The sequence below is a fragment of the Ambystoma mexicanum genome, chromosome 1p (genome assembly GCF_040938575.1).
Source record: "Ambystoma mexicanum isolate Mex_15411 chromosome 1p, UKY_AmexF1_1, whole genome shotgun sequence".
Lineage (NCBI taxonomy): Eukaryota > Metazoa > Chordata > Amphibia > Caudata > Ambystomatidae > Ambystoma > Ambystoma mexicanum.
This window is the reverse complement of record NC_090921.1, coordinates 694364074-694386406: the sequence shown is the minus strand read 5'-3', so window position 1 is coordinate 694386406 and position 22333 is coordinate 694364074. Positions and strand designations below refer to the sequence as shown.

General features: G+C 46.2%; 1 protein-coding gene across 1 annotated transcript in view; it reads left to right on the top strand.

The window, feature by feature from the left end:
- Positions 1-22333, top strand: part of RIT1 (Ras like without CAAX 1) — a 651953-nt gene that overhangs the window by 442099 nt on the left and 187521 nt on the right. The window contains exons 4-5 of the mRNA XM_069649919.1: positions 17-90; positions 7232-7423. Coding sequence (XP_069506020.1) covers positions 17-90; positions 7232-7423 — 266 coding nt within the window. The remainder of the gene's footprint in view (positions 1-16; positions 91-7231; positions 7424-22333) is intronic.

The window sequence follows — 22333 nt, the reverse complement described above, 5'->3', positions numbered from 1 at the left end:
TTTTCTTCCCATTTAGAAGATGCTTATAAAATCCGAATACGTATTGATGATGAACCTGCCAACCTGGACATTTTGGACACTGCTGGACAGGTTAAGCATTTTTATTTGCAAATAAATCTGATGCAAATCGGAACACTTTTTGTGAGTGCAAGTTTTATAATTTCTCTTTATAAAGAAAACCATCCATACAATTATCAGCATGTGAACGTACAAAGGTCCACGATCAACCACCAAAACCATGCTCCACTATTAACCTTTTAACTGCCATGGGCTTTCCCCCCACAGTGCCAAGGCCTTTTTGGGTGATTTCGGTATTTCGCCATTCAATGCCTTCTAACGTTTTCTCCTTCATTAACCCCTTAAGTGCCAAGGACGAGCTATCTCGTTCTTGGCAACAGGGAGGTAATCCCAAGGACGAGATGCCTCGTCCTTGGCACTTAAGAACCTTACCGATTCCCTTCCCTTTCATGCAGCACAATGTAAACAAACCTAGTGGAACCTGTAATTACTGTAAAGATCACACAAAGGGCTTTCATATCTAATCTACCTCATGTATTTTTGAAAAAAGGGAAGCCATCTGTCTTTGTCTCATCAAGATGTGAGATAGTCCATATCATAAATGTCTATAACTTTCTGTAGCCACTCCTCCTTCAAGGGGACCCTAGCTCGCTTCAAGTTTTGTGCAATACAACATCTTGCCGCTACCAGGAGGATCCATATAATATGGCCAGGATCTTGTTACTCATTTGCCGAATCCTTTAAACCAAAAAGCAGCAGTAGTGAGGAGAGTGTCCAACTCCTCCCGTCTAGCCCTTTGACCCATGAGAGGATATTCTGCCAGTGTGTTTGTACATGTGTACAATTCCATCACATATGGTAGGAGTCCCCCCCCCCCCGCACCTGTACCCGGCTGCATTTCCAGCATAGAGCGTGTACCCTGTGTACATATTTGCTAATTTGGCGGGAGGATAATGCCATTGGTATCAACTTAAGGGCCTGGGCCCTGTACTGCAGGGACACTTTGGGAGACAAAAGACATGATCACTAATTGATCATGCCAACAAAACACAGAAAAACAAAACCGCACTCTATAAACACATGAATAGATACTTTGGATCTATCTCATAGTAGTATTAATGCCTACTTTATAAGAGTGGAAATGACTGTTTGAATTGACTTATGTACTTTTGTCCTTTTTTGTTCCTTTAGATTTTCTGTTTTTTTTCTTTGAAATGTTCAAAATATTTGTGTGATCTCAAACACCTTCACTTTTCAAAATGCTCTTTTGATGTTATGTATTGTTAAAAAACATGTACCAGTTATCATTTGTATTAAAAAAAAATAGTTTGTACCTTTTTTTTTATACTCCTAGATACATTTCTTAATATTACCTTTGTGCAGATAAATTTATGATTTAAATCAAAAGGGCAGCAAATTACTTTGTCTAGAGCATGTCTAGAGCATGGGTCTCCAATTTCACTTTGGTGAAATTGTTTGTTTTAATAGAGTGGGATACCCTCTGGCAAACTTTCCTCCTAGGTCGTTTGCCCACTGTTCTCTGGTTGACATCTGACCCACAGCTTCCTCTAAGAGTAACTCCCTGTAGAGCCTGGAAATGAGACCCTTGGAATTTGCAATGAAAAATCAGACGTTTTTCAAAGGACGCCGGTTCTCTCCGGACTTTGTCCAACTGGTGGGAGTCCGATAGAGCGCACCCTTCAATTACAAGAATCTCGATAGAGAAAGTGAGCCTACATGCAGGCATCCCATTTATTGCTCATGGCAGAGCAACTTTCCATCAAGTCATAGCTGCCTGCCCAACTCAAACCTGCTTCATTCCAAGTCTGGAAATAAAGAGGCTCTGCAGAAAGATCTCTCAACGGTGGGCCCAACTGCAGCTTAAGGGGGAGGGCGAAGATGTAAGCCATCAAGTGTCATTTCCCTCTTTCCAGATGAACCAGAGAATTCTGAGGATTGGATGCCTAAGTAGCTTACTTTGGATTTCTCTTTGGCACCCAAAGCTGTTTTGATAATGTCACTGGTGCCAGAATCTCATTCTCCATGTCAACCCACTGTTTTGTAGTCTCTTGATTGAGATGATACGCCAGGATTCTCAACTGCATGACTTTATAATGTAACATGAGGTCGGGAAGACCCACTCCTTCTTCGCCACGCGGTAAGAGAACAGTTTTGTACGCTATCCTAGGTATAGTTGCCACCCATAAGAACCGCATTCTGGCTTGATTTTCGCTAAAAAGGTGGAAGGGAACTTAACAGGTAGCATTTGGCTTAGGAATGTGGGGAGAGTTGTCATTTTTATGCAATTCAACCTTTCCATCCAAGATGGATGCAACAGCTCCCATCTGTGCAACTCCACCTGTATCGCCATCCAGAGAGAGAGGCAATTGTCGGTTAACAGTTTTCTCAAATCCTGTGCTGTCCAAACCCCTAAATATCGAAATCCCTCTTAAACTGTGATGGGGAGCCCACCAACAAATTCCCTGTTTATGCTAAATGTCCCACCTGTTAAGGCCACTGATTTGTCTAGGTTTATTTTAAACCCTGACATTTTGCCATATACGTTTAGGGCTTGCAGCAGGTGTGGAATAGGGTCCCTTGGCGCAGTTATAGACTGTAAGGCGGTGTCAGTAAAAAGGCTTAGTTTATATTCAACATTCCTGATCCGTACCCCCTGGATCCTCTGGTTTTGCCTTAGATCTATCGCCAAAGGCTCCATTACTAGCGGATATAGGAGAGGTGATAAGGGGCACGCCTTGCCTAGTCCCTCTCCTCAGGGGAAACCCTTTTGACTCCTCCCCATTCACAAACATTTTAGCTGACTGGGTTGAGCACAGGAAGCTTATCCATCCCAACCATTTCATACCAATGCCCATTGTCATGGGAACCGTCTGCATAAAAGTCCAGTACGCGATCAAATGCCTTTTTGGCGTCTAAGGACAGTGTTCGGGCGCCCTTCTGCTCTACCATAGAAGTGAATATATGTAGGGTCTATCTCAGATTATCCGACCCCTGTCTGTTCTGCACAAAGCCTGCCTGATCAGGATATACCAGTCTTGGAAGATGTCTCTAGTCTGTACGCCAAGACCCTCGCAAACAGCTTGGTGTCAACGTTTAGCAATGAGATCGGCCTATATGCTGAGCATTGCATATCGTCTTTTCCTGGCTTAGGTATGACCGTAATCGATGCAGAGAGGAAGTAGGGGAGGGGATCTCTAAAGCACCATTTATTGCATTAAAAACCATAGCCAGAGGTCAAGCTAATACATCTTGGAGTTTCTGTCCTCCCCGGGTTTCAGATGGCCTATAGCTCGCACCACTTCGGCAGGAATGATCTCTGCCTCCATTCCTATCTTTTCCAGGGAAGTCAAAGCGGGAAGGAGAAGCATTTCTAAATATTCCCTAACCTCTGCTTCGCTCGTCTCCCTGTCTTCACCATATTCAGCAAAGCAGCCTAAAATTCCCTCCTGAGTGCCCCACATTCTCCCACCTTTGTCTCCAATCTGCTCCACAGCTCTTTCAGAATTCCTCTCGCGTATCTTTTTGGCCAAAAGCGTACCCACCCGATCGCCTTTATCGTAGTACCTCTATTTCGTATATCTAATTTTCTTGAACACCTCCCCTAGAAGGAGAGAGTGTCGTTCCTGTCTTTTACCCTCTATAGAAAACATTACCACCTCCGCATCCTCCCCATGTTTTGTTAATTTCGATCTCCGTACCCTAAGCTCCTCAGCAGCTTTCCCTCGATCAGGCCCCTCCCTTTTCTTTCTGATGTAAGGAATCCCTGCATCGTAGCTTTAGCCGCTTCCCACACATGCCGCATTGGGACCCCTCCCGTGTTATTCAACTCAAAATAGCTCGAGTTCTTTTCCCAGGTAGTCCTTAATGATCGGATCTCTTAGAGTATCATTAATTCTCCATCATTAATTCTCCGACGTGTCCCCATTGTCCAGACAGCTGTGACTACATCATGGTCTGACCATGTGACTGTCTACCGTAGGCGATCCCATGTACAAATCCTGCTCTTGGGGATACCAACAGGAGATCTAGCCTTTGTATATGTCTGATGTGGGGGGGAGAGAAAAATGTGCCTTTGTTTTCTCCACACATCGGACCAAAAGTAATCTTGTAGGTGGTGCGCACAATCTCTCTTTACTTTGCTCCTTGCACACTTTCCCACTGGCACTTTTCCAGCGGTGGTTGGCAATCATATTAAAATACCCTCCCAAAACCATAACCCCTTCATCCTATTGTTCCAAAAGGTTGAAGGCCAACTTCAGAAACTCAATTTGGCCTGTGTTTGGTGCATAGTGAATGGCCAGGGTAATCAATGTGCTGTCAGCACGGACCTTGATCGCAAGAGTTTATCATCGAGTCCCCTCTTGAGCAGCACTACTTTTAACTGCAATGACCTGGCCGGGACTATACCCACCCACTTTTTTCTCTCTGTGGGAGGCCCAAAACATTTGACCTATACCCTTGCCTTTCATTCTCATCTCCTGCCCCTGCTTAAAGTGTGCCTCCTGTAGAAAGGGAATAGCCAAATGAAGCTTACGAAACAAGTCATACACCAGAGACCGTTTGTACAGGGAATTTAGCTCCTTTACATTGAGGGTGGCCACCTTGACCTCATCCATTACCCTTCATTTTGGGAATGCACTTGAAGCCCATGTGTAGAAGACCACTGGTTCCAAAAATCCTACTCAACCAACTTGCGTAATAAGTGAATCCCCTGACCCCTACACCAACTCCATTTCCCCATGCCCCACCCCATTGTAGCCATAACAAGGTTAGGGCATTAAACTAAGACCTATGTGAGATGCCCATGGTAAACCCAGGCCACTAGGATAACAATTTCCCTCTTCCCTTAGGCACATCCACTTAGATTCAGCCAAGCAGTTAATCTTTGGGGTTTGGGATGCAAGGAAGATGTTTTACGGAGCTTGCTGGATCCCCTAATTTTCTTACACTCTCGAGGCTGGGCAAATGCACTTTTAAATCTTTCTATGAGTTGGTGCTGTCGGTCATGATTCTGTACCCCTTCTCTCTGCAGTTGGAGTAGCTGAGCAGCATCTTCGCCTCAAGTCATAAGGCTCGCCTTTATATTCGAAGGCGAGAGCAAAGGGGAACCTCCATTGATGGCGCACCCCTTCAGAGTGAAGCCAGGCTGTCGGGGGGGGGGGGGGGGTGGGATCTACATCTATGCCTTTAGTCTAAAGTGTATGAAGAGAAAGCATGGAATATCCTGGCCGAAGCTCCATCCCAGTCCCAACGAGTCAACCTCTCTTGCTTTCCTAAGAATGTCATCCTTATCACGATAATGGCGATTAGCTACTGCTGACCGTGGGCCTGATTCCCTGGGCAAGCCCCACAATGGACTTTATCAAAGAGGATTTCTCTGGATCAAGCAGCTTCTGTAGCATATGTATCCGGATCAGCTCCAGATCTTTCTGCGTCTAATCATCCTTGTGCAGGAGCCCCCATATGTGCACGTTTCTGCGTTCTCCATTTTCAATATCGTCCACTTTGCTTCTCGTTTCTCCCTCGCATCTTCCAACTCCTTAAGCCTTGCTTTCAGCCTGGATTGTAAAACGTCAGCTTCCACTTTGTCCTCCAATCTCCCAGTGAGGTTTGCACCTCCGCCCTAAAGGCCTTCAATTCCTGAAGAATTGTCTGCATGTATTGCTGTGGGCCTCCAAGCCTGCCTGCTGCCTACACGTGACCAGCCTCATCTCCGCTCACCAAAATGCACCCGGGAGGGGAACGCGCTATTACACAGGCGCGTACCTCAACCCATCTATTTAAGGTTGTGAACCTTACTTCTGCGTCATCCGCCAGGAGGGTCTCCGGTTATTGTACCCAAGTCGCCTGAAAAGGATTCCTCGCTCAAAGATGAGCAGAGGCCTCTTATGCCATCATCTGGCACCCAGATACCTCTCAATTACAGACCCCCATCTTTGCTGTCCATAAGAATGGACTCCTCTTGCATGGCTCTCATCCGGGATTCTCCCCTGCATGCTACGCACCTTCTTTACCACCTTGGGTTTTAGGATATCCTACCAAAGGCAAGGGTTGCTCTGGACATTCCCCAGGCCACTCGGTACACATAGGCATGACCTCTTACATTCTCCCCTGCGTATCAATTGCAAAGCAGGTCAGTGATATTTTTAACTTGTATTCCTGATAGTGGGTTTATTAGTTCAGCAGTTTGTCTCCACCATGGCAGCCACGCCGGGTGTATCCTTCACCCTGCAGCTCCCTATTGGGCTTTCCCTCTTGGCGAGTGCGGGAGCGCTGCTGCCACTTGGACACCTTCTCTGAAGTCTGTGAAGCGCTTCCACCGACCGCATTACATCTCCCCCACATCAAGTGTTCCAGAGGCTCCTCTGCACAGAACGCCTCTCACGGCGTACCCACTGTGGGGCCCGTCAATGTCGGTCCCTGCGGTTCCTCAAGGTACACATGGGGCCCTGTGATGTAGCTCCCTGCTCCTCTGGTAATAATTGGAATTGATAATTGGAAAGGCCTCCTGCGCTCGCTCACACACAGCCACTGCGTCACTGCAGTGAAGCAAGGCCTCGCATCGGTCTAAGTAAGGTTGCAAATCCCACATCGCACAGTTCATCCATGAGTCGCATCCTCAAACAAGACTGTTTTGGGGGTTGGCACCACTACGATACTGGCCTTGCAACTGTTTTTAAGACCCCTGGAGTCAGTTTGCCATTTTCTATGTGCCTAGTCAGAAGTTCGTCCACTATGTGGCCATTACCTCCTTGCCCCCTAGTGTTCTCTCCTAAATGCTTTCTTCTGACAGAAGAACCTGGTCAACATGTAAATAGTTTACCTAAGTGATTCATTGTGGTGCATCCCTTGTGGTATTGCAGTGGTAGAGAAGGGCACTGAAAATGCAAAGCGATGTTTGATGCACTATAAAGACTTCCAAACCTAAGTATTTCCACCCCGATTCATTTTTAAGATCTGCCATTTAAAGAAATGTTTACCTGGTTCCATCACATCTTTTGCTTGTGACTGGTTGCATATTTTAGAATTGTAAACTAAATTTGTGATCAGATATTCGGTTAAAGATGATTGATATAAGGGATTCCCAGTGCCATTTAATGACAGTTGATGCGTTGTTTCAAATATCAGGGGTTAATCATTCAAATATCAGGGGTAAATCCTTTTAATACAAATACATTTCTTTTCCTTGCAGGCGGAGTTCACAGCGATGAGGGACCAATATATGAGAGCTGGTGAAGGGTTTATTATCTGTTACTCCATCACTGACCGACGTAGCTTCCATGAAGTGCGGGAGTTTAAACAGCTCATCTATCGTGTACGAAGAACTGATGACACTCCAGTGGTCCTTGTTGGGAACAAATCTGACCTTCCACAGCTCAGACAGGTAGTGTAAATATCAACACATAGTAAACCTGTAAGGAACAGTCACTTGTGGTACTTATGTTTTGCAAGATTACTAAAAGGATTACAAAACACATTACTCTCCCTTGCATTTCTTTATCCTGAAGAACATTGTCTGTTCATAGTCTAATTCAGATAAACTACAGCGCTCTTTTTTTTATTTAAAGTTTTTATTAATTCCAGTCAAACAAACAAAGAAGAAACAAACCAAACACAACAATTATACATTTAAAGTCTCATTTACAGTTTCAGTCATGCCCTCCGCCCCCCCCCCAATCAGCCCTCACGCCTATCCTGAGCCTACCCCAAATCCCCGCCTTCTGCCACTCTTCCTTCAGAAGAGCCATCGTCCTCCTGGCTTGCCTGGTCAGACCCAGACAGTGTAGCCACCAGTAGCCTCCAGGCCATCAACGTCTCCCCTTCTACATCTCCGCCTCTATTTACTGCTTCGCTCCACACCACCGTGTCCGCATCCACCCATTTCCGAAGATCCTGCCACCAAACCTCTACTTTTGGTCTATGGCTTGCTTTCCAGCTCATAGCGATCCTGTGCTTAGCAAGTATATAAGCTTGGTCTTTGAGTTTGTTCACATGTTTCATTTTACGCGGCCTAGGGAACCCCTACGCGCCCACATAGATTACACCATAAGACTTCTCTTTCTCGGACAAAAGGTGGGCTGCCTCTTTCCAGAATCTCATCATTTCTGGGCATGCTCAGAAAATATGTACTAGTCCCTCTTTCTCCTCCCCACATTTAGGACATGTTTGTGTTCCTGCATTCTTAAACTTAGCTATCTTCCGAGGAGTCACATACGCTCTGAGTAACATATAACTGAATTTGTTGCAACCTCGCATTACTTGACACTTTTTTGTGGTATCCCTGTACCCTCACCCACAACTCATCATTCATAGAGTCTGCGGCTTCCTCTTCCCAATCCCGTCCCCACCCTTGACATCAGCAGTTCATATATTCGGGAGACCTCGTGGCCTCCATCCGACGCATCATAAAATGTTTCTATGGCCGTGTCGGCCTGTCCCTCCAGCACTGTTTCTGACCAGGTGTCTTATCTTCCGTACCAGCCTACTGTATGTACTGTCCCCGGTGTAAACCGGTGTCTTCCACCAGTGTGTTAAACTCTATCGCCTTCCCATCATGCAACACATCCCCAAGCATTGCTATGCCAACCGGTTCCCACTGCTTCCTTACTGTCTTCCTCAATTGCCCAACCACTCCATTCAGCGCCACTAGCGGCATCTGTGGGGAACACGGGAACGGTTCTCCATGACCCGGCAAGCCCTCCGCCATATCCTCCACCCCAAATCTAGCATTCTTGTTTCCTCCCAAACCCCTGTATTGTTGCGTTTTTGGCACCCATATCCATTCATTCAGGAAAAATGTAGCACATTCAGCCTTCAACGACCTGGACTCCGGTGTGGAGCCTTCCGATAACCACCTCGCCACATATTGTAATTGACTAGGCAGATAATAAACCTCAAAGTTGGGCGATTAAATGCCCCCCGCCCCATTCATATGTGTTTTGCAGTTTCCATAATGCAACTCTATTTCTAGTATTGTGCCAGATGAACCCCCTACTTATGCTCTGGATTTTAACAAAGAATTGGCTAGGTATCATGTATGGTATATTCGCAAAGTAGTGCAGCAACCTAGGCAGCACCACCATCTTCTACAATGTCACCCTCCCCATCATGGTCAAAGGGATCCTGGCCCAGAACCTCATGCTATTTTCAATGTTAGTCACTGCTTTCTCTGTGTTTTGTTTGTGTTCAGCCTCAACATCATGCTATATATCCACCCCCAGGTACCTAAATGTCTCGGTCTCCCATTGTATTTGTAATACCGGCAGTTTCTCTCGTGGTATCCCTTTGTATCTGCAAAGGGGGAATATGCACGATTTCTTGGGGTTCACTGTTATACCAGACAGCGATGCGTATTGCTCCATCACTTCTAGAATATATTGTAAGTTCTCTTCGCGGTCTCTGAAATATAGGAGCATACATTGAAATCAAATGTTGCCCTCCTTTCGTGCTGATCCCTACCTCTCTGTATTGCTGTCTGAAATATATCGCCAGGGTTTCCAGTGCTAAGATAAACAGCATCAGAGACCATGGACATCCCTGTCTAGATCCTGAGTTGCCAGCGTTCTGAGATGATCGCTTCCATTTTGACTCGGGCCAGTGGTTTACTGTACATCAGCTGGAACCACCTCAAATACGTAGGCCCAACACTGTACTCCTTTTAAGGTCACCATCATCCAAGGCCATTTGACAGAGTCAAATGCTTTTACTGCATCTAATGAAATTATTGCAACCACCTGGGGGTCTCTTTCCGTCTGTTCTATAACCTGATGGAGCCGTCTTTGTCGGATATGTTCCTATGCGGAACACAGCTGGTCTGGTCAGGATGTATGAGTTTATTGATGACCGGTCTCAGCCTAGTAGCCAGCACTGCCGTTAGTATCTTGCTGTCTTGATTAAGCATGGATAGTGGTCTGTAAGACCCGCAGTCCTCACTTGGTTTATTGGGTTTAAGGCGCGAGATGATGATTGCCTCTCTTAGAGATTCCGGCAGAGTTCCCTTCTCTAACGCCTCATTTAACATTGTTAGTAATGGTGGTGGCAACTCAGCTTTAATACGTCTTGTAGAACTCGCTAGGGAGTCCATCCGCCCCCGGGGCTTTACTAGTAGGTAGGAGTTTGATCACTGCTTCTAATTCCTTTAGCGTAATTGGGACCTCCAAGTTCTCCCTATCCGCTGCCTCTAATTTGGGAAGACCAATGTCCCGCAATGTCTCCATCACGTCTATATCTTCTCCCTTATTAACATCTGCATACAGTTGCTGGTAGAACTCTAAGAAGCCTTTATTCACTACTTCTTGGGGATCTAGTATTTGTTCCTCCTTCCCTCGCACTGCTTTTGTCTGTCTGGGGGCCTCGTTCTTATACAACCAGGCTAACAACTTGCCCGGCTTGTCGCCCTCCGCGTGTTGCCTCAACTTATTTTTTATAGTTCAGATAGTATAACCTCTCCCAACACTCCCTGCATTCTTGCTGTAATTGCTGTATAGTCTCAACCTCCTTTGTGGAATTCCTATCCTTAGGCATTATAGCCACTAATTTCTTTTCTGCTTCATGTAACTCATGCGTTCTACCACCCCGTTGGCCTTTTAGATTTAGATATTGCGCCCCCCCATTACCAACACCTTAAATGCCTCCCATAGAGTACCAGCTGATTTTACGCTCCCGGTGTTGTGTTCCAAGTATTCCTTTATTTATTTACTTAGGTCCTCCCTGAACACTGTGTCCTTCAAGGCTTCGACCCTAAGTCTCCATATCGGGATCCGCGCTCTGGGCGGCGAGTACTGCCATGTTATAATCAATAGCGAGTGGTCTGAAAGGACCCTGGCTTTGTATTCCGACTGCACTAGTTCCCCTTTCGGCTCCTGTGCAGTAAATATATAGTCTGAGCGTGCAGGTTCTGTGGGGCAGAGTAATGAGAATATTTCCTGTCCTGCGGATGATGCATCCTCCATACATCCACTAGTTGGAAATCATCTTGTAGGATCTTCAAAGCTTTAGCTACTGGGGTGGGTCTTTCCATCTTCTCAACTGATCTGTCAACCCTGGGATCTACCGTGCAATTAAAGTCCCCTCCCCATATAACAGTCCCTCCGATATATGGGCTGATCTTACTGTATAGAGTTCTAAAGTAATTGTTAGCATCTTGGTTCGGGGCGTACGTGTTGATAATGCTCAGTTCTCGCTGTCTTTGCACCAAGAAAGTATTGTCTGGATATGCAGTGATAGTCGCAGATGCCCTGTTTATCGTTCCTCCTTTACGGAAATGCTCCAAGACCTTCTCCCTATCTTTGTAGTTCAATATCATGGCGATGATTGGCCGTGGGGGGGGGGGGGCGCAGTGGTGGTTTCTTGACCAAGGCTCTATGCACCCTTTCCACTGCAAACCCCTGGCTGAGTGCTCCACCTGTTATGTCTTGCAATCACATATTCGAAGGGATTGTGTCCTCCGACGTATTCCTTATCTTTGATGTTACCCATTCCAGCTTGCTGGCCTCGGAAATTTTTTCAGTAGAGGGTGCTGCGCGTTGACGTCCCTCGAGTCGGAGTTCCCCGACAGCCTCCGTTTCGGCGCCGACGTCATCATGCGTATAAATAGACTTGCGCAGCGTCCGTTGCTCTGTTCCGTTTTTCCGCGCTTCGTGGGCCTTGGAAACGTGACGCTCAGTTACTTTCTTCAGGAAAATCCTTCTTATTCTTTGAAGATTATTATCTTAATATGATGGCTTCTTCATCCGAACCATTGACTCCATGGTCCGGCTTCAAAAAATGTCGTGACTGTGTGAAGAAAATGTTGTTAACGGATCCTCACAGTATCTGTTTGTGGTGCCTGGGATCGGAGCATCACTGTTCGGAATGCGAGGACTGTATGTCCATGATGGCGAAAGCCTTGAAGGAGCGTAAGGGGAAGTTAGAAAGAGGTAAGCGCTTTAAAACTTATACTCCCTCGAAAGTTTCTTCGACTGAGTCGGGACATAAGTCTCCTTGTCGACAAAAGAAACATTCCCGTTCAAGATCTCGAAGCGGTTCTCATCAGTCTTCAAGATCAAAACACTCTAAGAAGAGGCGTCGTAGATCGCCCTCTTCTTCTTCGTCCTCTACCTCCCCAGAAAGGGTCACCTGCCTCACGAAACACAGCTCTCCAGCTAAGTGGGGGGGGGGGGGAATTCCGTAAGAAAATGCTTAGCGTCTTCGAGAAAGCGGCCTTGGCCCCCTCAGACGTCTAAAGGTGATACCCTGGGTGAAAGACCCGAAAAACCAAAACGCTGCGAGTCATTGAACCCGGTGAGAGAAACTACTTGAGAGCGTCATGAACCCTCGAGTAAAGGCAGAAAAACCGCATCATCGACGCAGTCGTCGAAGGTTTCTTCGACTCACAAATCTGCGTAATCGACACATAAATCGGTTGCATCGATGCCGTCTTCGATGCCACTGTCGACTCCGATAAAAGACAGAACTACAACTGTCACTACTTCTCAGACAGTAGAGGGGTCGAAGGCTTCGACCATGACGTCGAGGATGCCATCGACTATCTCAACAACGCCAAGTAGGATCCCGATCCTCTAGAGTACATCGAGGTCTCTTCAAACTTTCTCGACGCCTTTTTCATGATTATCGAAGCCTTTAGCTTCCATGTCGACAACCTCGACGTTTTCTCAGCCAATGACAACCAATTTGGCTCCTTCTGCTCTAGAAATGGGTTTTAAACAATATACTAGGTCTGACTAATTTAGAGCCTTGTCCTCTATATCTGAGGAAGGGGAGGAATCCGACCATGAGAGACCCTTTGGTTTACAAAGGACTACAATACCCATGCCAGAGGAATTAATCTCTGAGGAGAACATGTTAAAAGATCTTCAGGACTCTCTACATGAGGGAAGTGGTTTAGATACTTCTCCAGAAGTAGAGTTTGCTAAACCAGACCCTGGAGAGCATGCTGAGACCCCTTATAGGAGTCTGATGGCCAGAATAATTGAATTCATGGGGTGGTCTGCACCTTCTTTTCAGCAGGATGACCTTACTGATATATTACATAATATCCTGTTCCTTTTCATACTGCTCTGCAAAGAAAAATGTCTGCAAATTGGGAAACTCCTGAAGTTATCCCTGCAGTAAATAAAAAAACCTTCTGCTAAATACAGGGTATCTTCTTCAGATCCTGAATATCTGAGCAAGCATCCAACTCCAGAGAGTTTAGTTGTACAAGCAGCAACTTCATCAAACAGTAGGTCGGCATACCCTACTATTCCACAGGACAGGGATGATAAAAGATTTGATGCCATGTCAGAAAAAGTATTTTCGGCATGTAGCATGGCGCTTAAATCTATCAACGCGACTTGCACGCTAGCAAGATTCAGCCACACACTTTGGGAGTGTGCTTCATCTGCGGCTGACTGTCTCCCAGAAGGATAAGAAAGGGAAGCATTCTTAAACATCATCAGGGATGGAAAGGATGCAATGTGCGAGTCCCTCCAAACAGGCATTGATTCTGCTGACCGCATCAGCAGGGCCATGGCGGCAAGTACCACAATCCGCAGATTTGCGTGGTTGTGGAAGTCTGGTTTTGCTCCAGATGTACAAGCCAGACTTCTGAACATGCCCTTTGACGGCACTTCTTTATTTGGTAAGAAGGCTGATGACAGCCTGGAGAGATTACAAACATCCAAGGCAGCAGCAAAATCTCTTGGGGCTGCAATCCGGCAGACTCCGAATCGCCCCTCAGGAGCTTCCAGGAGGGGTAGGTCCTTTCGCTTTTACTCCGCATTCGGAAATGGCAGAGGACAGCCAGCTCAAAAGAGGCCAGAAACGATTCACCCGTGGTGGACGGGGGGAAAAGGTACAAAAGCAGCAGGTGCCACTTTACCCTCGGCATCTGCGTCAGCCGCTTCTAAACCCCTCTGAGGTCTCCCCTCACAAGACACCAGTAGGGGGCAGGTTAACTCAACATCTGGCAGAATGGCAGGCTATTACGTCAGATGCTTGGGCATTGGAAACAGTTGCCCAAGGTTACTGCCTGCCCTTCCTACACACCCCTCAGTCATCCACCGGGGAACAACTCTTTGAAGTTTCCAGACCCACTCCTTATGCAGGAGATTGTAGACCTGCTAGAGAAGGGTGCCATAGAACCGGTACCCGTAGTGGACAGGAACAAGGGTTGGTATTCCCCCTACTTCCTAGTACCAAAGAAGGACGGAGGACTGAGACCCATCTTGGACTTGCGAGAATTGAACAAATTCCTCAGGAAAGACAAGTTCAAGATGGTAACCCTTTCTCAGATCCTTCAGGCCCTCCAGCTTCAGGACTGGTTGGTATCTCTAGACCTTCAGGATGCTTATTTCCATGTGCCAATCCATATCAAACACAGGAAATACCTGAGCTTCCTAATTGGCAACTCACTATCAATTTCGAGTTCTGCCATTTGGGCTGACCTCCGCCCGAGGGTCTTTTACCAAGCTAATGTCGGTAGTGGCTGCAAGTCGAAGGGGGGAAGGGATCCATGTGTACCACTACCTGGACGATTGGTTGATCAGAACAGTATCTTCGGAACAAGATCAGATCCAGCTAAATTATGTCTGCCACTTCCTTCACAAGCTGGGCTTCTCCCTCAACTTAAAGAAGTCACAGATGATACCATCACAGAGACTCCAGTTCATTGGAGCAGTCCTGGACATTTCCCTGGGAAAAGCCTCGCCACCAGAGGTGCGGGCTCAAGATATTCTACAGATGGTCACCAAGTTTCAAAATGCCCAAGGTCTACCAGCCTTTGACTTTTTGGGGTTGCTAGGCCTCATGGCATCCTGCATCTTCCTAGTGCCGGAGGCTCGCCTGAGAATGGGATCCCTCCAGTGGGCACTAAGAACCCAATGGTCGCAATTCTCAGGAAGAATGTCAGATCTCCTTCAAGTCCCGGACAGAGTAGCTTGAGACCTTCAGTGGTGGGCCTGTCGGTAGAACATCTTGAAAGGAGAAGAGTTTTGGCAACCATGGCCGGAGATGACAGTAGTCACGGATGCTTCACTCACGGGGTGGAGAGCCATGCCAACGACTTGACCATCAGCGGTCGTTGGTCACCATTGGAGTCCAGACTACATATCAACCTGTTGGAGCTGAGAGCAATCAGACTAGCGCTGAAAGCTTTTCTGCCATCAGTACAGGGAAAGAATGTCCTGATGACGGACAACACAGTGGCCATGCACTACCTCAACAAAAGAGACGTAGGGTCACTGCCACTGTGCAAAGAGGCAATGCAGCTCTGGTTTTGGGCAATTCAAGAAGGAATCTCTCTATCAGCAGTTCACCTAGCCGGAGAGAAAGAACTTGACGGCGGACTCTCTGAGCAGGCAGAGTATAGTTTCCCACAAGTGGGAGCTAGCTCAGGAAGTCCTTCAAGAGATCTACACCCTTTGGGGAACCCCTGTCATTCCTCAAATGATCAGGAGGTTGAAAAGATTCAGGAAAACCATGATCCTCATTGCCCCGGATTAGGCCAGGAGAACGTGGTACCCGGACCTTCTGGACATGTCCATCTGCCCTCCAATTCGTCTTCCGCAAAGAGAGGATCTTCTCTCGCAGAAGGGAGGTCAGGTTCTCCATCCAGACTTCGGAACCCTCAACCTTCACACTTGGTTTCTGAAAGGTTGCGATACAAGGATTGGGATCTCCCAGATGACGTCATGGAGGTGTTGCTTTCAGCTAGAAGGCCAGCAACAAAGACTTTATATCGCTGCCGTTGGAACAAATTTTGCAGCTGGTGTAGAGAAGAATATTGAACCCTTTTCATGCAATACACCAGTGGTGTTATCTTTCTTGCTTTACTTAGCAAATTCAGGTCTTCAAATTGGTACGATCAAGGGCTACCTCGCAGCGCTGTCAATCTTTAAGCGTACTGCTGAGGAGCCTTCATATTTCAAAATACCCTTGGTAATCCAATTTCTGAAAGGGTTTACTATTGTTTATCCCCCAAAGCCTTTTCAAGTTCCATTGTGGGACCTAAATCTAGTATTACATTTTCTGATGGGTACTCCTTTTGAACCACTCCATTCCTGTTCATTAAGATTTCTCACTCTTAAAACAGTCTTCCTAGTGGCTCTAACCTCTGCCAGAAGAGTGAGCGAATTACAAGCTCTATCTTGCAAACCTCCTCGTACAATCTTTCATAAAGACAAGGTTGTTTTTCTAGTGAAGCCTAATTTTCTCCCAAAGGTGGTCTCTGAATTCCACATTACTCAGAAAATAACTTTACCTTTGTTCTATCCTCCTCCCCACCCAGGGAAAGAGGAAGAGAGGTTACATAGGCTGGATCCAAGGCGTGCCTTGAGTTTTTCTATTAGCAGACTTTCTAGGATAAGGCAAGCAGACCAACTGTTTGTAGGATATGCAGGACACAAATTAGGATTGCCAATCATGAAACAGACCATTTCAAGATGGATTATTTTAACCATTCTAGAATGCTACAAATTGGCAGGGAAAGAACCCCCTCAACATCTTAGGGCTCATTCAACCAGGGGTATCGCAGCCTCTTCGGCTCTCCAAAGAGTGGTTCCAATTAGAGACATGTGCGGCTGCCACATGGTCGTCCACACGCACCTTTACAGAATTTTACAGCCTGGATTCCTCCTCTAGCCAGGAGACAAGATTTGGGAAAGCTGTGTTGCAATTCTGTACATTCTTAAAGGGAAATATTCCAATTTTACTCCCACCTCCTCTTTACACCACTGCTATGGGAGTCTATCAAAGAGAAGAAATACGTCAGAGGACACAATCCCTTCGAAGAACAAGTTACTTTCTTACCTTTTTAACATTCTTTCGATGGGAAGTTCCTCCGGCGTATTCCTTATCGCTCCCTCCCATCCATCCCCGCAGTAAAGCTTCCCTTGTAGTTGCAGCTTACGCTCCTTCAAGGTCAATAACCAATTCATGCAAAGCAAATTTAAGCTTCAAAACGCAACTGGGCAACGGACGCTGAGCGAGTTTATTTATACGCACGAAGATCGTCCGCGCCAATACGGAGGCTGACGAGGGACATCAACTCGAGGGACGTCGACACGCAGCGCCCTCTACTGAAAAAATTTCCAAGGCCAGCAAGCTGGAATGGGTAACATCAAAGATAAGGAATACGTCGGGGGAACATCCCATCGAAAGAAAGTTACAATGTAAGAAAGTAACTTGTTCTTCTCAACTTAGTTCGTTGGTTCCGATCCTTCTTTGCCTTCCGGAAGCCCCACAATGCGTACGTTATTTCTGCGCGCACACCCTTCTGCTTCTTCAGCTCCATTCTCTAGATTGTGCACTTGTTGTTGCAACATTTGGATCTCCTTTGCGTTAAGTCGAGCAAGTATTTGTGTTAGATTCCACCTCCTTCTGTAGGCTTCCTGTGCCTTCGGTCAGCGCCCAGACATCTTGTCGCAATAGATTCACATCCACGTTAACTCCATCAATCTTGAATTTAAGCGAGGTCTTCAATTCCGAGATGGCAGTGTCAATTTCGTGATCCCAATCTACTTTTAATTCGGCCATGGCCTCCAGTATCAGTCGGTCGTTACGTACTGTGGCCCCTACGTCTGACGTGCTCAGACCTTTAGCCTTAGCCCCTTCCGTTGCTGGTGATGATTTGGCAAATTTTTCTATGGATGATTGTTTTCCTTTAACCTTGGGCAGCTTGGTTGCCATCTTTGTGTGCGTGGGAGCGGGCATGTCAGATGCCACTTTGCAATGGGTTCACTCGTCTGTATTAGGGCTATTTGTTCAGTTGATGGTAGCTTCTCGGTTTCCTTTGTCACATAAACTGTGGTGTCCTTCTAGGTTTTATAATTCTTCCCCTGTGCTCCTGAACTGTAGGGGGTCGCTTGCCTCCATCCAATCACTCCCGGATTAGTTCCTAACGAGCCTGGGTACAGTGCTGTAGCCCTTCTGGAGTCACTTTCGTCTGTGATCCCAGTCTGATTACTCAGTGTTTCCGTCAGTGTTTAGTGGAGGCTAGTATCTTGTGTGTGTGACCACCGTTTCCAAGCCTTAATAACTGTCTGTTTCTTCTATTTCCTATTTATTCCAGCCCAAATTAACGTCAAACCGTGGGTCTGTGTATCCCACTGGTGTCTTCACTGTGGCGACCACTTTCTAGCTCAATGTTCAGGTATCTGCGTCGGATGGGCCATCTGCCAGTTCGTGTGCCCCATCTTCCCTTGCCTTCGTATACTAGCCCAAAAGTGCTGGCTCCTCTCAGCTTGTGCCCGTATCCCGGCTGCTCCTTTTGGAATCCATTATTTATGGTGCGTAGTCTCCTCTCTGGGTCTGCTGATAACATGCACTTCCACCCCCCCACCCCCAATGCAGGTTTTTTAAACCAGCTACAGGCAATACGGTACTCTGTGTCTCGGTGTCTAACCAGCTCTGCTTTTCCGCTGTACTCTTCTCTCGTTACTTAGTTTCGAGCCGCTCGATCCAAGCCCTGCATGGCCTTTGAGCGTCCAACAGGAGCAGGCTTCGGTCAGTGCCTAGTGCTAAACTGCATCTGTTGCGTGGTCTTACTCCTTCCCACAGGAGACAGCGCAAAGGCGACTCCCACCCCGGGGTCTCATTAGTACTATTGAGCTTGCCCAATTCAGCTGGCGTTTCACAATGGTGTGTGTGCCTCGTTCCGTTATCCAGCACCAGCAGCAGTCTGGTTTGCACACCTACCACTCTCCCAGCTTGTCCCAGTTTCTGTTGCCTCAGTTCTTCCAGGGAGTGCCTGCCCACTGGTCCTACAGCACTCGTCACACAAAGTAATGTCGCAGCTTTCTTTTCTGTTTGGCTGTGGGCTTGACCCTGCTACAATCGGGCCAGTTAATTATACTCTGCATGGGGTCAGCCGTTGTGCGGCTTCTCGAACCCTAGCGGATTCTGTCCCGTCAGTCTTCTGGCCGGGCGGCGGTGGGACGCCGATTTCAGAGACTTCTGCCCCTTAACACAAGGATGTTCGACCTGCAGGGTTCTATCAAATACCCAGCTCGAGTCCTTTCACACGGACACCTTTCCGCGCTGCTGTATATTGTTTCAGTACCATGTATCTTCTTGTGCCGGGGTTTCGTCTGCGACCCTGCTTGCGTTTTCTCCTTTTCCATCTGCTTCAGTTTGGCATGGCAAGTGTAACCAGTCCCACCTTGCATGCCGCTGTTGATGAAGACGAAAGGCACAGTCTATGGAGCATGCGCTACAAGCCAGTTTCGGCACAGGACGGTCTGATCCTTTGATCTCCGCGCAGGGCTGGCCGCCATTTTCCCACACAACACTGCAATCCGCGCTCGTTGCCTTTTATGCCGTAGTTACACTTCTACTGATCAGATCCACACAAAATGCTTCTCCATCTGTGCCCCTTAGCTTCACACCATGGCAGGTATTTTATTGTGGTTCATGCGTCCGTGGGTATGTCTGCGCCTCAGGATCAGCAGGTCCAAAACCAGTCCTATTCCATGGCTGCTTAGCCACGCCTCCCCAGTCTCTTTATTTATATATCTGGTACCTTTGCATCACTTTCTAAGTTAGTTAAACAATTTAGTCAATTTATGTACATACTCTTCCATCTCATTTTTTGTGTGAATTCTTTGATGCTTATTTGTAAAACTAAACAATCTGCAGGAGTAGTCTATTTATTCTTCCAATATATTTAACAATCAATATTCACTTTTGGTGATACTAAAACAGATTACAGTATTTTAAACACCAGATTTAAATATTTCCGTACTTGGAAACAGGCAATATTAATTCCAGTGTACAAAAAGGAATCTCGCTTGGAACCCAGTAACTATTTGTTGCTATCAGTGTTAGATTTGGCAGGAAAATTGTTTGCTGGCCTGATCCTAAAGGAACTGAAAGTTTGGGCCAGTGAAGCAGGAATCTTGAGCCAGTTTTGAACAGGCTTCAAATATCTATTATCACTTCTGCTGTAGGGAGCACATATTAATGTTCATACAAATGTGAAGTGTAAGGTCATTAGAGTCCCTGACCTTATGGACCGCATCTTCCATGTTATCAGACAGTCCATTGATCGTTTCTGTGGGATCCATTTGGCATGACTAAGCGACCCAGGTACCTCCTGTAAATGGAGGAAGAAAAAAAATGCTTTTATTTAAACAAAGTAAATTTCACCCACGCAAAGGATTTACAGATAACTGTTACAAACTGTAGGAGGCACACCACTTACTGCAATGACTGTCCCTATTATCAGAATGTTGTATGTGCAATGGAACCTGAAGAACATGTAGGTTCTAGGTTTGGCAGTTGAAGGGACTTTTACAGGAAGTGAGCCAACCTGGGTGAATGCCAAACTACAGCTCTTATTTCACACCTTATTCCTAATAAGTTGCTAAATAAACCAAGTTGTCATGTCCAGGCCAAGGGGCAGAAATGTAGAAGTCCTGTCTGTGTATGTTTGTGTATGTTTATTATTATTATTTCTCAGTAATTATTCTGACCTTGGTTTAGGCCTTAACTCTTGTGCTCAGAGTAGGGAAACTTCCCCAAGCCCCGATGGAGGAAGATAACCAATATGCTGATTGGCTACAGGGATAACAAAGCCCCTTGACCAACATTCTAAACTGCCTTTCATTATTTTTACCCAAGTGGTTGTCATGGTTCTGAGCTCCCTTTAAATTAGGCCCTAGAAACCCCAGCAGCACGTTTTGGCTGTTTGTACTCCTGGAAGAATGATGGGAGTGAATCAGGAGTCAGGAGAGCAGTGAAGGAGAAAGCAGCTTCTGCAACAGAGGGCAGCAGCTAAGTTTTTATTTGTTCTTGCTCTCTTATTTGAGACATTTATATGATTGAAATCAGCAGGAGTTAAATTTTGCCAAGGCTGTTTACTCATGCGTGCTTAAGAGAAGTCGATGTATAAATATAACTGTTTCCAGGCGGCGTGAGTGAGCAAGTGTTGTTACATTGACTAGCACAGTGACGGTGCCATCTAGAGTGCGTTCTCTGTTACTGCAAGCTAGCAGTATAATTTTTTCACTCTGCTTGCTAACTTTTGACAATGTTTTTCTAGGTACGAGGTTAGCAATTAGGTATTGGGAATTCAACCAGAAATTCATATTTGTAAATGTTACTCTTTTTAATTCTTGAAAACAAAAGCTGAGATTCAGGAATTAAAGAAGCAGATTTATGCAAAAGCATATGTGAGCAACAAAGATTTAAACTAATCTTGAAGGCTGGTGGAAACAAAGAAACCAACGTTTGGAAACCTTAACTTTTAGGAGTGATCTAGACAACTGCTAAACATTTTTAACAGGAAGTTATAACTGCAAAATTCCTCTGGATATAGTAGAGGGAAATTCAGGTAAAGTTAGTGAGTCAACAGGGAATGAAGTAAGGGGGGGGCAAAGGTATTTAGGATGTATAAGCTAACCAGTAATTCTTTCTCGTCCCATGCAGATAGCCTCCTGAGTCGTAGTCTGGAATCTGAACTGTTTATTTTATCCACTTCCCCTTTCCCCTTGGGGTTGTTCCGGGCTCAGCCGTTTATAGCTTGTTTGAGAGAATACATTTTGGAGGGACTATGGGGTTTAGCAGAACCGGAGGACATCTTGTAAAAAACAGACATGGCACAAGTTTCCTTTTGTGCATCATGTCTCCTGGCTCATCCTTCCCTCCAGCGTAACTTACCTGAAGTATGATGACACTTCACAAACCATACAGCGATGGGAAGTAATTTCCAACCCTCAAGTTGCCACATAGGTCCAGAATTTGATAGTGTTGCAAATGTGTGGATTTCTGAGCACAGGTAATTGCAGGTGATACGTTACAAATCCCTTGTCTCCCAGCAGTGTTCCCTTTGCGGAGGGTACTGTTTTGCAATTCCTCCTCAAGACTGTATTTCATACACATTACGGGGGAATGAGAAGCTTAACAAGAATTCTTCCAGTGTATCACTTTAACGCTAGGGAAATCTGAGGTCTGAGTCCTTCACACACTGTCAACAAGGGCAGAGTGGAAACCAGGATGGTGGACAGACCAGGTGAAGGTTTGGTCTGCCCTGTTAGAGAATCTGGGTGCATTTGAAGTAATATCCAATCCCAACCCTACCCCAGTTACAAGAAAAAAAGGCAGACACTAACCCAAGCCCAGTGCTGCAGAGGAGGGAGTCAACTATGGAATTCAGAGACCCTTGTCCTTTGGAGTGGGTGTTTAGAGGAGGAGGGAGATTGGATTTCTTTCTTTTGATGCCCTGTTTTTACGGCTTGGAAGGGAAACTCAGAACCACCAGCACTCTGAGAGAAAGCAACTTTGGATTTCCTTATAGATTGCCAGAGCATCCTGATCG